At 36.4% G+C, this 14,470-nt stretch overlaps 2 protein-coding genes across 4 annotated transcripts in view; both read right to left on the bottom strand.

Moving 5' to 3' along the window:
* Window positions 1-2,104, bottom strand: part of LOC140332002 (thiopurine S-methyltransferase-like) — an 11,974-nt gene extending 9,870 nt beyond the window's left edge. Inside the window, exons 1-3 of the mRNA XM_072413316.1 lie at window positions 1,322-2,104; window positions 828-920; window positions 280-412 (exon numbers count right to left, since the gene is read on the bottom strand). Coding sequence (XP_072269417.1) covers window positions 280-412; window positions 828-920; window positions 1,322-1,437 — 342 coding nt within the window. The 5' untranslated portion in view covers window positions 1,438-2,104. The remainder of the gene's footprint in view (window positions 1-279; window positions 413-827; window positions 921-1,321) is intronic.
* Window positions 2,105-7,497: 5,393 nt separating this feature from the next.
* Window positions 7,498-14,470, bottom strand: part of TPMT (thiopurine S-methyltransferase) — a 121,082-nt gene continuing 114,109 nt past the window's right edge. For all 3 annotated transcript variants that reach the window (XM_072411638.1, XM_072411636.1, XM_072411637.1), the window contains exons 4-9: window positions 13,681-13,813; window positions 13,006-13,058; window positions 10,502-10,576; window positions 9,698-9,783; window positions 8,424-8,468; window positions 7,498-7,913 (exon numbers count right to left, since the gene is read on the bottom strand). In XM_072411638.1, coding sequence (XP_072267739.1) covers window positions 7,798-7,913; window positions 8,424-8,468; window positions 9,698-9,783; window positions 10,502-10,576; window positions 13,006-13,058; window positions 13,681-13,813 — 508 coding nt within the window. In that variant the 3' untranslated portion in view covers window positions 7,498-7,797. The remainder of the gene's footprint in view (window positions 7,914-8,423; window positions 8,469-9,697; window positions 9,784-10,501; window positions 10,577-13,005; window positions 13,059-13,680; window positions 13,814-14,470) is intronic.

The following is a 14,470-nucleotide window of genomic DNA, read 5'->3' as shown; positions in this document are numbered from 1 at the left end:
ATAAATATATAATCATATATATATATATATATATATATATATATATATATTTATACTGTGTATATATAGGTGTGTACAATATCTTTGAACGATCGTGTCGTTATCATGCAGGATCGTTCATCGTTCGTTTACAAACGATAATAGTTGGAAGTGTGTACGTAGCTTAAGTGTTTTCTTGCTTGGGGTGGGATGTAAAAAAAGGTTAGTCTGTAACTAATATAATACATATAGCAACAAAATAAACATTGACAGATAATATAGCCATTCATCTTGGCTAACCTTGAAAACTTTTGCCCCAGGTATCTCTGCTACTGGTTCTTCAAAATAGGGGAGATTTTGCTCTTCAAAAAATTCCTTCAATCCTATTTCAGAAATATCGACGCCAACAATGTTATGTCCCATATCTGCCAACCTGTGATTAACACAATGTGATTCTTATCCAGAGGTATATATACATTTTGTATGGTGCTAAGCAATATGAAATAGTTTTTTTTTTAATATTTAGGTATTTTCAAGAAATGCATTCTTTACATACATAATACTTCCATTCAGGCAACATTATTATGCTATAACAACATCTGTGTAACATTTGTGTTGTAAAGTAGGGAAAGAAGGCGGAAATTGCCTTGATTGCAACTCTCCTACAAGATGCACACTGGCTGTGCCATCCAAGTGATGGAGACACAAACACAGGCTCCATTTTAAACTGCAGCTATTTACCCAACTGGTGCAGTGTGTTATGAAGCCTTACATAGCAATAACATAATATAAATCTGTATGGTAATTATGCTATTAATAACATTTTCAATGAGAAGACACTAGTGTACCATTTCATATCCACTGCTTTTCCACAAAGAGGAAAGAAAATGTTGAGCTTTGTCTTGTCATTAATCATTTCATTCTGGAATTCTACAAGTAACCTAGAAGCAAAGAAATTTTTAAAATACAATTTATTAGAAAACAAGCTTAAAACCTGCTATTCTCAAACAATGCAAAAGCTCAAATTACCACTTTTTAATGCATATGATGTTAAATACATGAATATCCGAAATAAGCTTATAGGGAAAAAAAAACAACAACATTTGTTATTGTTATTTGTCCATCTAATGTGATCATTACATTAAATCTCTGGTGGCTAGATAAATTATGACATTGAAGAGGATATCAGAGTGAAAGAACAATATAAACATTTATATGATGCATTAGTTAACAGGTTCTTTGCCAGCTGACTGGAAATAATGTAGCATTATAAACAATATGATCAGGTGTTATAGAATAAACATACCAAGCAAAGATACATATTTAAACAAAACACTCTTACGGATGTACATCCTTCTCATGAAAGCCTATCTGTCTAGTTTGCCATTTTACATTCCAGTCTTCATCTGTAAGAACTATAGCTTGTTTTGTTTTAGTGAAATTAGAACTATCAGCCATAGTGTGGGCCTGTAAAAGTAAAACAAAACAATATTATTTTATAAAGATTAGGTACAACGATTAGCAAGTTTAAATTGACATTGTTACTTGTCCCACCACTGCAATCTTTAACCAATCCATATCACATACCCAGCAGCTCTAAGTAACCCCTAATATTGAATACTAAGATTTTACATTCCCCCATACATAGAAGCCAATTTTATGAAAACAAAGTAGAGTGTAGGGATTTCGGCAAACCGATTTTGCGAAACCATCGGAAGAGGAAATTAAAACAGGAGGATTCCCACAGCTGCATTCAGCCCAAAGCACAAACCAAGTCGGCAATATAACTTACCTGTGTGTCTTTTCTTTTTCTTTGAGAGGTGCCTTCACAAGCCCCAGGTCATACTGACTGATGCTTAGCTAAACTTTTGATAATTCTTCCTTCTAGCAGCTCACCAGCACTAATTATATGAGTGTACTGCAGTGTATAATTCATTGTCTATTGTTGCTGAAACTGAACTCAGCTTTTTTGAGCATGATATTATTGATCAATGCATACTGCAGACAGCCTAAATGTAAACTAAGAAATCATTACTCTGGTGTTAGCCTGATGGCTCTCAAAACAAAGGTAAAAAAAGACATGTTTGACTTTGATAAGAATTGGAGAGACATATGGACCCCACTGCACCCTCTATGTTGCTTTCTGATGAAGCTGAGTAACCTCTTGTTTTAGTGCATATTAGACTGCCAATCTGTTCCCTCTTATCTTTACTGTCTTCCTCAACAAAAGAAAGTCTATACTTTTTAATGTTCTAGATCAGTGGTTGCCAACCTTTTCTGACCTATGGACCACTAAATGCACAGACTCTGGAACGCACATGTGCTGGGAGCCGTGTGTCACTCAAAGGGGAAGAAACTCCCCCCAGAGTGACAACATAATGGCAGAGCCTGCCTACGCTCAGACCTGCGATGGGGGATTGGGCAGGTTGTGTCCAGAGTCCTTCTTCTAACCCCTAGCCAGAGCCGTTGCGATCGCCGTTTTAGATCATGTTTCATCTTTGTGTTCCCAATTCTTAAAACTGCCATAGAAAATCACATGTGATCTGATCTTTACAGCCGAGGGACCTGCTGTATAAAAAGTAGAAATGAATGGTGGTTATGGTGTTTAAACTATCTCTCGGTTATGGAGACATAGGAGCATTGTAAAACGGAAGATCACTGGATCTTTTTTTAAATGTCTTGAAGATTTCTTGGTTCCAAATTACACTTCTTTCATTTCATTATGAATGCTGAAATAAAATGATTCAGACAAAATATATCTAGATAACTGAAGATCAAATTGTTGGTTCAACAAAGATCAAAGCAGTTGGGTGACCATGAAAAAGGCAATAAACTTCAAATTTTAGCTTAAGAAGCAAAATATCAGACATTTTTGATAACGAGTGAAAATTGAGATGTGTAGAAAGGCAAAAGAATCAAATCTTGAAATTAAATTATACAGACAATGGTTTCCACAGATTCTGTAACATTTCAAAATAATTGTTCACACATTTTAAATCATGCAAAGACTCAGATCCTTTAGAAGGTTTTGCAACCTGAAACATTCATGAAAGCCCTTTCTTGATAGGTGAACTTCCAGTGGTAAATGTACTTCCAATAAATCTATAGGTTCTGTCATTTTGAGCCTTACAAATCCACTAGAATATAGAATGTGATTTTTGTATTTTGTGCAATCAGTGCCTATTTTTTTGTAACACTGAGTGAGATTTATCATCAGAGAGGGTGAATCTGCTGGAGAATTGTCAATATTTTTAAATGCAGACACCTAAAATATATACGTTCATGCATAACGCGAACAAAGGGTTCCTTTTTAAATGTTCTATCCTTAAAAAAATAATCCTTTAAATGAGTAGTACTGTGCTCCATGTATGCACCTCAAGGTTAATTTTTACTCTGACTAAAACAAGCCTATACTGTACATCTGTTGTGAAACGCCTTAAAGTTTCATGCTGCGATTTTTGGTCTGCAGGTTTTTGTGAGAAAATGATAAAACGGTGTCCAGAAGCTGTCCTGCAATTCGTTCATATCATATCTATGCAGAAGTCAAGCTTTTGTTTGAAACAATGACCAGAACAGATGAGCTAAGATGAATCAGCATGTGTGTACTTCAGTGAAAGCTGAATAACTGTTACATTCAGTTAGAGCATCTACACTTCTGATTTGGCTAACTATAAGCCTTTCTATGGGAGGGGGTCAAAGGCAATAAAAATGGCAAAAGACATGTTGAGCAAACATTTCAGCTAGACAGACTCAATGCATATACAGTATAAACCAGATAAGTACTGGCTTCTTTTTGATATAATAAAAATATTTGCAACACACTTTGCCATATTTTTAAAAGTGATCATACAAGTACAATGACTATGTGCTTAAACAAAGCAGACTGACAATCTTAAGGACCATTGTACAAGTTCATGTAAAATCTTTTGGTATTTTCTGTTTGGGGTAAGTTGGGGTGACCGTTAAAGGTAATAGCAATGTATATATAAAGTGTAGTAACAAAACATATGTTTAAATTTAGCTTTTATTACATCACCCTGCACAAAAGTTGTGGATCTAGCCTTAAAAAATCTACTTTTGTCAGTAATACATCAAATGAATTTTGCAGAAATTAAATCTATTTATAAAACAATGATCCAGTGTTTCAGGGAATGTCAAATTCACTGCTGTTTAAATTGACCCCATAGTCATAGGAATTTTTAGATTGCGGTTTATCATATTACTTAACATTTTTGTTTTGTTTCTTCTGTTTCAATAACAGCAAATAATGATTTTTAAATAAAGGGGAAGAATGAAATTCCATAAACAAGTGATAATATACATACCGGAGAATGACCGATATCTGGATGAATGTAATGTCTGGGTGAACATACAACTGGAATGATTACTGCTCCTGTCGCTCCTCCCAGGGTGATAAGTCACAGTGACTGCAGGATTTCTTCCAGTTGCCTCAGCTTCATTCCAGTGCTTGGAATTTTTATTATCTGCTTCTTCTGGATTTCCTTGTATTAAATGCACTGTGTAACACAGATCATGTTCAGACCAGTAATATTTGTATTTTAAGCATCTGCAAATGTTTTTTTTCTTCAAGATTAATTTACAAAAAGCAGTGAATTTTGTTACAAAGATTATTATGGCTATTTTGAGTAGGAGGAATATTGATTTTAGATTAGCAACACACAGGTGTTATAATTCTTACACATACATTATTCCATGCAACATCTATGATGCAACCCTGAATAATATATATATATATTTACTATATTTATATATATCACTGTAAAGCGAAAAAAACTGTAGGTAAACTGCAATAAATTACACTTCCTTTCCTTAGGTTTTAACCTGTAAAGTTACCTGCAATACATAGACCTCATTCCCATCCTGCCAAGTCCACCCTTGCTTACTATATTCTGCACTGACATAAAGTACAAAATAAAGCATTGCATTTATATGCAACATTGCAAATAAGGAGAGTGAAAAAAATGACAGGTAGTGGGGACTTACTACGCTCTAGATTAGTATGTGAAACTAGAATAGAATGCGGTCTGTAGCTGAGGAGCCTGGCGTTTCCCTAAGCAAACATGGCCGCTCAGTGACCCATTCAGCCTTCCCACAGCTGTTCCAGCTATCTGCACATAGTTTTAATGCAGACCTAAACTCTAACATCAGACATATGTATTCTCACTTACTTTAACTGGAATGTCAGTCCCCTTAGTGCAGGGGTGTCCAAACTTTTTACAAAGAGGGCCAGATTTGGTAAGGTGAAAATCTGTGGGGGCCGACCACTAACCAGGGTTAGTGTGGGGGTGGTCTGCGCGGGTCCCACACAGCACATGCCCACCAGGGTGACGTGAGGGATTCCATGTGCACGGATCCAGTGTCAGTGCGGGCTCCATGCAGAGCATCTTCCTGGAATCACAGTGGGCATGGTCCGTGCGGGTCCCCCACAGCACACACTCACTATATTGACGTAGGGGATTCCCTGTGATAACAGAGGCTGCAGGCCAGTGGAAATTTGAACACTCGCTGCAATTGGTCCCCAGCCTGGATTTTGGACATGCCTGCCTTAGTGGCATTGGTTGTGTCAGCTTCATTCATAAAATACAAAACATTAATTATATGTATTGTCACCCTATTCAGTGTTGTCACCCTCATCTTTGAAACACATTGTCACCCTAGTCTGTGTTGTCACCCCCATCTAAGGAGCCCGTTGATACCCTAATCAGTTTTCAACCACTCCCACTGCTCTGATTGGTCAGCAAGTTTATTGTTTTTTTCCCTCTTGACTATTTTTATGTGAATCTCCCATGAGCCCTTGCAGCCTCCTCATCATTGCTGTGGCAATAGAGAGCCCAGAGAGAAGAGTCAGTGCAGTTTTTGTGACAGTTCAGAAGGTTTAAACAAAGGTAAAACCCGGATAGATTCGTATAACCTGGATTTATATCATCCATAAACCCAGTATGATAATGTGAGTTTAGGTCTGCTTTAGGTCTATGGGCTTTAGGTCTATGGGCTATGACATGTAACCAGTTCAGGAACACGTTGATAAACACAATGAGCAGCATGCCCTAGGAAAGATGGGCATGCACAACACAGAAACGGAGTATGGCAGGCTGGTTGTAGCACATGTGATTTGGCACAACTGAAGTTTTGTTGTGCGCAGAAGACCCAGGTGTACAGATAACTGGAATAAGATGTCCCTGTGTTCTCCTATCTGTGTATTATTCTCTTTACTTCTTCTATGTTTCCTTGTGATGGAGCTGCCACATGGGGGACATGCATGAGGACTGGTCTGGGGGTTCTTGTTCTGGGGGTGTTTAATCAGAAAACAATTGAATTGAATATATTAGATGAGTTGCTGAGAGAAAACTAGACCTAGGGTATAGTTTGTGTTAACATTAGAAGCAACATTTTGCTGCACAGAATTAGCCTACACGTCTAGCCTGACCATAAATTTGTAACACTGGAACAATGTGTTATTTACAAATGTAAAACCAATGTATTAATTTATATCTGATGAGAAAAATATTATATTCAACAATTGTTGTGCTTCTTTGTACGAGATGATGTGTTGTGTTGGGTTGTAATTTTCCAGTTGCCTGCATGCTTTCAATGGCAGTATGTAGTTACCAAGTGGTGTCATCTTCAGTGCCTATAAGGTCATCAATATTTACATTTCTATGTATGCAGGAAGACATAATGGTGGGTCAACAGAAGTTTCAAGGAGTGCTAGCCTTATTATATTTTTTTAACCATCAATCATAAATTCTTGCCATTGGTGACCTTGTCACTAAGCCATGTCAACAAATTATGTGGTTATACTGCCATGTAATGTACCTGTAACCCTGAGACTGCTGCTGGGTACTGCCAACCTGGATGTCAGAAGACCCAGTAGACTCATGGATGTCAATCAAATTACATAGTATATAATTGTTTCTCAAACAGGGTTCTGTGAAGCCAGAGGATCAGAGGTTGCTAGGGGTTCCTTGAGAAAGGGGTAAGTTATGCCTCCTAGAATGCCATCTGTAAGTGTGGTATTCTTCCCCCTGACCACCAATACTACTGCCAATGTACTGTTGTGGATATAGTAATTATGGGGATTTACTAAAAACCTGGATGTTATTTCAAGGGTCCCTAACCCCATATTGATAAAGGCTTAATATTGAGAAAGGCTGCTCTAACGAATTTTCTTCTTGTTCTCCTGGCAGATAATTTTAAATTGTAAGGCAAGGAAATACACTGTAATATTTACTTGCAGTGTAACTAAAGGCAAATGTTGTGTTTTCTTTTTGGATATAGTAGATGAGGTTTAAATTCACTATCACTTTTTTGCCATCTTTGTTTCCTTAAATTCTTGTTCTTGTGCCAACCCAAACATTTGAATTTACATTGATTTAGTTCTTTGTGACATTGGTGATCAAGACAATTACAGAGGATCTCCCTAATAGAGACACATAACACACTAAAACCCTGAATAGGCTTCTAATCCATCACCACTGCATTAAAAACAAAAAAAAGTTTTTCTTTTAGGTATACTTTATTATAATAGATTTGTTTGTGTCTTTAACTGCAATTTCTTGGCTCCTAAATCACATTTAGCTTGTTCACTCTGTATACAAAACATTGATTTGATAACAATGATACAGATATGTGTACCTGAAGTGAGAATCATACATTATTTTGCCATCAAATTTACTATTGTAGATTGTAGGAAGTTAAGACTGTAAAGATAATACACGAGGTAGGAATGTAATACAAATCTATTGTCATTTATGACACTTTTAAATCTTCAACATCATTTAAAATGAATAGAATACATTAGGATTTTGGTGTTATAAGGTATATTTTTTCATAGTAGTAATCAAGTCCCCACTGTCGCTGCCTGTCAGTAATTGCATCAATCTTCTTTAGGAGTTTAAAATTGCAGGTAGAACCTAGAAGCAAAGTAAGAAAAAGGACATTCATTAAAAACAACCATTGTATATTAGCAGATTCATAAAAAAATCAGTATAGAATAAGTGCAAAAACATTGCTTATAACTTGCTTATAACTCCTGACCTTCCTACCCTACACGGTAGTGTAATGCTTGTTTGGCTGAGGGTAAGGGAATAAATACAAATATTCAATTTCTCGCTCTTGCAGGATTCCCTGTCATCTTTCTAGTTTTGCCAATTCTGGCTCTCTGTCACCATTATGGACAATGTGAGACCAGCAGACCTGCATTGTATGGGAAGACGGTGAAGGCCTGCCCACTGGAACATATGACAGCAGAATAAGGCAGCAGCTTGAGGAGGAGTGTGGACTAAGGTAAATGAGGCTTTTCCTGTATCCTTCTACAAAAATGAGCATTTACCTAATGCATAGGGGACCTCACTGTAGGGTATTTAAAGAAGGCTGGAGTTGGGATTTAAAGGTCATGAACCTATTGCACTGCAGCTACTTACCAAACAGTTCTTCTATTTCAGATTCAGGGACATAAAATGGTGGTCCTACAAAAAAAAACATGCAGCATTAGGAAGTTTAAGAGGTTGACTTTCAAGATTTACCAGGCAGCATAGCCACCCTGAAGATCTGACATTTTATACCTGCATGAATTGGCCGTTTTTCAACATTAGAAGACCTCTAAAAACATTGACACCCAAAGAAGAGCCCCTGCCCTTTGTACATGTTAGAAGGAGAAAGACTTAAGCTACGTACACACTTCCAATTATTATCGTTGGTAAACGAACGACGAACAATCCTGCACGATATCTGCGAACGATCGTATAGCACCGATCCTGTACATACAGATAACGACACGATCGTTCGCAGATATTGTACACACGATAGATGCGATCGTTTGAACGATACAGGAAGTGACGTGCACCACAGGAAGTGAGCGAACGTTCGTTCACCGCGCATGCTCAGACCATGGACGATCGATGAACGACCGTACACACGATAGATGGTCAACGATCGTCGTCCAATCCGATCCGCCGGTCCGGTCGTTCATTTCCAACGACTATCCTCGTTCGTCGGCGTCGTTGGTTACTTTTTTTACGAACGATTTTTGCCCAATCGATCGTTCGTCGTTCATTTCCAACTATAAAAATTGGAAGTGTGTACGCAGCTTTAGCATTACAATAACACGACTCCAGGGGAGTAAAATGGGTTTATTTTTTAAGCTTTAAAGTAAACTAATGTGAACTTCAAAAACAGAGACAACATTATATAATAATATAATAACATCACTGATTTTATTTCAGGATATATTTAACACCTATATAAATGTTTTTGCATTTAAATATTTTTAAGATGACCGTTACTACTTTATCCTATTCCATTTACAGATATTGGCTTATGTAAATCTGCACATCCAGGAATGTTTTTCTTTGTGATCTATTAACCTTGTAACAACACAAAAATAATTTCACCCTTAAATCCCATATATTTTCAATAACAGGGAGGGTGCACACATTTTACAGTTACAGAATGTGTTATGTAACTTAAAATAGCAACCATTCATCTTATGCTAAATTTTACATTTCACAGGCATATGTATATGGCAGGCATATATGTACTGTGCTGTGACACACTAGGTGAAAAAGTACAGGAATATTACAACTAGAAAGAAACATAACAGCTTTAGACCTATTTTAAATTGTCTACCAAGCACTAAAGCTGTCACATTAGATCAAATAGGTCAGCACGCACAAGAAAGACATTTTAGTTATCTTACCTGTGATAACATTTGGATTATATTCAAGGACTACTGCCAAGTGACGGCTATCCTTATTTTGTAATGATAAAAGAAGATTGGCATATCTGTTAAAAACACAAACAAATATAGGGGCAAATTTGAAAACAAAAACCCATAAAATTTGAATACACATATATGAAACTGTGGGCTAATGTATGAACATCTAATACAAGAAACAGGCATCTTGTTGCCTATTGAAACCAGTTAGTTCCAGTTGTCATTTCTGCAGTCCAGTGTATGGAAATGAAACAATGATTTTGTATGATTGTATAAACAACAAATAGCATTCTTCTTATTACACTTTTATATATCAGTCTTTGTTTAAAACAACATTACTTTTTTGTGAAGAAAGAGTTATTGTGTTTGATTGTAAACTGACACAGTATGTCGGGCTTTTGAATTCTGTGGTATGAATCATTAAGATCAGTTTCTGCTAATCTTAATAACTATAAGGCTCTATTTATAAAGCAATAACTCTCACATTTACCAAACATTCCCTGGTATAGAATCATTTACTGCCCCTGGACCATACATAGATCCGGAGGAAGATTCTCCTCTAAAGAATCTGTAAATGTCACACTGACTGCTTTATACTGTAATCTTTTATTGGAAATGTAGACTTAGCTTTATACATTATTTATACATTAGTATGAGAACACAGGTTTTACATGTTTTGTATATAAACCAATAAATATGCATTGTGCAAATGACTTACATCACTGTAATTAGAAAAATACGAGAAATACAACTGTATGAAAATATACATATGTTACTATTACTGACCGCTTCCTGTCACATGGATTTACAGCAACCAGTGCCCCTCTGTCCCATATTCCATCAAACCGTCCAACGATTGAGCTAGAAATAACAAAAGAGAAACATAATATTTCACAATTATATCATTTTTACAATTTTAGGTGATAAATATTCCTTGCTAGGCAGCACATAAGCAAAAACGCCTTGTTTGCAATCCATCGCAACTCCATCCCCTTCTACAGTCAAGAGTAAAGGAAAGTACATCCTCTTTCAGTACTAAGGTTTGCATACCAAGCCATAACAACAAATCATCTAGTCCTTAGTAGATCTTAGAATTGGGTAAATACAACTTAAAATAAAGAACACACATGCCATATAATTTCCTAGATCGGGGCAGGGTCCTCTCCTCATTCTGTGTCACTGTCTGTGCTGTCTAATATGATGGCGCTATATAAATCCTGTATAATCCATAATAATAATAATTCTACACCATTTTGACTAAGTCAAAATGCAGAAGCGAATGCGTGAAAAGATACACCCTTTACATTTACTTTGGATAAAAGAGGGTAATTAAAAAAAAAAAAAAAGGGGGGGGTTGATAGTTTGTTGGTCTGGAGCATACAGGTGTGTGTTAACACAAAGCCATGGGGGAAAGACATCAGTAATGATCTTAGGGAAGCAATGTTTCCAAACAATATGAAGTTATGATTCAGATGGAAAAACATTAAAGATCATTCCCAGTCTTCCCGGGAGAGGATGTCTCAGGAAATTCATCCTAGGGTCAGACCAATAAATGCTTAGAGAAACTGCAGAAAACCCAAAAATCTACTTCTGCAAGCCCCTATTAACATGTTGAATGGTCATGACAGTACAATTAGAAAAAGACTGAGTGAGTATGGTCTAGTTTGGAAGGGTTGCCACAATTAGGCCTCTTCTGTTCAAAAAGAACAAGGCAGCATGGTATCGGAACCTGAACAAACAACAGGGCTTCTGGAACAATGTTTTTTAGGCAGACAAAGCCAAAGTGGAGATGTTTGGCCATAATGCACAGCTTCACGTTTGGCACCAACACAAAACAGCATAGGGGTATTCATACCAACTGTCAAGCATGATGGTGGAGAGGTGATGATTTGGGCTTGTTTTGCAGCCACAGAACCTAGGCACTTTGCAGCTATGAAGTGGATTATGGCTTCCTCTGTATGCCAAAGTATTTTACTTTCTTCTAGTATTCTACTGAGTCAAATGTGACCGCCTAAGCTTTGCTTTAACTGGTGGATACAACAAGACAATGATCCCAAGCACACCAGCAAATCAAATTACAACAAAATTATTAATAATATCATACAGTATTTTTTTTGCGACAACATATTACACAGCACTTTACAAAGTCCATAGCCATGTCATTAGCTCAGTTCAGACTTCAACCCAACCAAAATGTTGTGGCTGGAAATCTGTACAAAAAGAAATGGCCACAAACCTCAATAAACTGGGGCATGATGTTGGAAAGAAAAGTGTGTCAAATGTTCACCACAGCAATGTGGGAGACTGATTCACACGTCACTTCAAATATTTACTTCAACTTCTTGCTACTAACTTGTGGTCGTACAAGCTACTGAATTATCAGAGCTATTCAGCTGTTTACACTTGGCTTTTCCATTTTGGCTTTGTTAAACTTTAGCTTATTGTCTTGTTAAACAAATAATTACATTTTAGAACCTGTTGTGTTGTTCTTCACCTAAGGTTAGTTTTAAAACCTGGTAAGGGCCACATGATTAAAATTGCTCAGATGCATAAAACCTTGGACTTAAAATAGGGTGTACTTTCTTTTTTATATTTCTGCATATGTAGGCAGAATTACTGTATATATGTCTCTTTAAAAGTTTAGAATTTAAAAGTTTAAATATTCTGTTAAGATGGAACAATGTGTATTTCCATTGGCAGATCCCAAAGTCCAACTCCATTCAAATATTTTTTGATTTTGAATAAAGCAAGGGAGGGCTGGAGCCTGTGTAAAGGAAGAATTACCTTCACTTTTAGTCAGCACATTGTTAGTAGATTAAGAAGAGTTAAATCTATTATTCTTAATATTATCACAGGGACGACCCCTGTATTTTTTTTGTTTTTTACAGAGACATGAATTCATTCAATCTCCAAAATTAAAAAAAACAAAACAAAAAAACTTTCTTTCTAGAGCTATGATTTACAAGAATGCATTGTGTTTAGCTACTGTGAAGCAGCACGGGGGAAGGGTGTTTTTTGTAAACTAACTGTAATAAGCCAATTAATTATAATGAGTTAGGTAGTTCATGAAATTAACTGTGGCACTAAAGACATATATTTTTTTAACTGTTCTCTGTTTGGGTTTGTAAAATATTTGGCTGCTTTCCCAAGAAATCCTCATTTGTGTGTGTTTTTTAACACCTTTGATGGGAACAATAGACAGGTGTCCATGGTATGAGAGACAATATGACATGAAAGTAACAAGAAAAATATCATGACTAAGGGGAAAAACATAATAAATTCATACTCACTCAGAAATGTTATAAATATTACAGCAGTAAAGTGAAATATTTCCAGATGTGCTCTAAAAATAGTTAAACAGAAAAAAACAACTTAATGTATAGGAAACAGAAACATCTATAGAGGACAGAATAAAATGGTATAGCATAATAACAATTGTGACTTTAACCTCACTATGCAATAAGCAGGAAACTGGAGTTTTGACACGAGCTGATGAGTAACATACTATAACTGGAATGGTGTATCTGAATATCTTCCAGACCAAAGCAGTGAAGGATTTGTATTGATGTTGACTACAATTCTTGCAACACTGCTGAACAGGAAAGGGATCTCTCAACAGGTACAGTGTCAATGTAAACTGCACAAATGCCTGAGCAAAATGTTTTCCCCAAGTTCAATAAATGGACATTATAATTTTACAAAACTGTATAATAGTTATAGAAATATTCCAGCATGGTAAAAAGGAAAAAACAGTTTCTGTTTAAAAACAGATATTTTCACATGTAAAAATAGTATTGTGTTTAAGTGGTAAAAAGAAAAATGTTTATAAAGCAAGCCTGTCTACGCAGAAAACTGTTGCTGGTGTTGGATGTATATATAAAGGTTAGTCTGAGACTAAGAAAAATACAAAAAGCAACAAAATAAACATTGACAAAAAGATAATATGGCCATACATCTTGACTAACCTTGAAAACCTTTGCTCCAGGTATCTCTGCTACTGTTTCTTCAACATAGGGGACATTTTGTTCTTCAAAAAATTCCTTCATTCCCATTTCAGCGACATCAACGCCAACAATGTTATGTCCCATGTCTGCCAACCTATGATTAACACATGTAATTATTATCCAAAAGTAAAAATAAACATTTCTAAGCAATATGTACTATCACTTTTAGTGTTTTGTGTTTGTGGTAACAAATATATGAGTTGATATACAGAATGCCCAATTCAGACAACTTAATATACCATACTAAAATCTGTTTAACATTTATGGTATAGAAGAGGTCTAAGGTCAAAAATTGCTCTAGAAGAGCCCAAATGCAAGTCCCATACAAGATGTACCCTGGCTATGTGCCATCCTGGGGAGTGATGGAGCAAGACACTACTTCCCTGAAAATAAGACCTACCCCGAAAGTAAGACCTAGCACTATTTTGTAAACCTGCCCTAATATAAGACCTACCCCGAAAATAAGACCTAGCACTATTTTGTAAACCTGCCCTAATATAAGACCTACCCCGAAAATAAGACCTAGGAAAAAAGAAAATAAAAGCATACATACCGGTAAATTAAAAAAAGTACTCACCGAGACAGCTCCAGATATCTGATCCTGCGTGTGTGTCCTTTATGCTGGCTGCAGCGTGTGTGTCTTTGATGCTGGCTGCAGGGCATGTCTATTCCTAAGCCAAACTGAAAGTAAAAAGCCTGCACACGTGCCCCCGCGATTCTGAACAAGGAAGCAAGCTGCTGATCCCTGCCC

This window comes from Pyxicephalus adspersus, chromosome 5, assembly GCF_032062135.1.
Source record: "Pyxicephalus adspersus chromosome 5, UCB_Pads_2.0, whole genome shotgun sequence".
NCBI lineage: Eukaryota > Metazoa > Chordata > Amphibia > Anura > Pyxicephalidae > Pyxicephalus > Pyxicephalus adspersus.
Note: the sequence above shows the minus strand (reverse complement) of the source record. Positions and strands in the feature narration are given on the sequence as shown.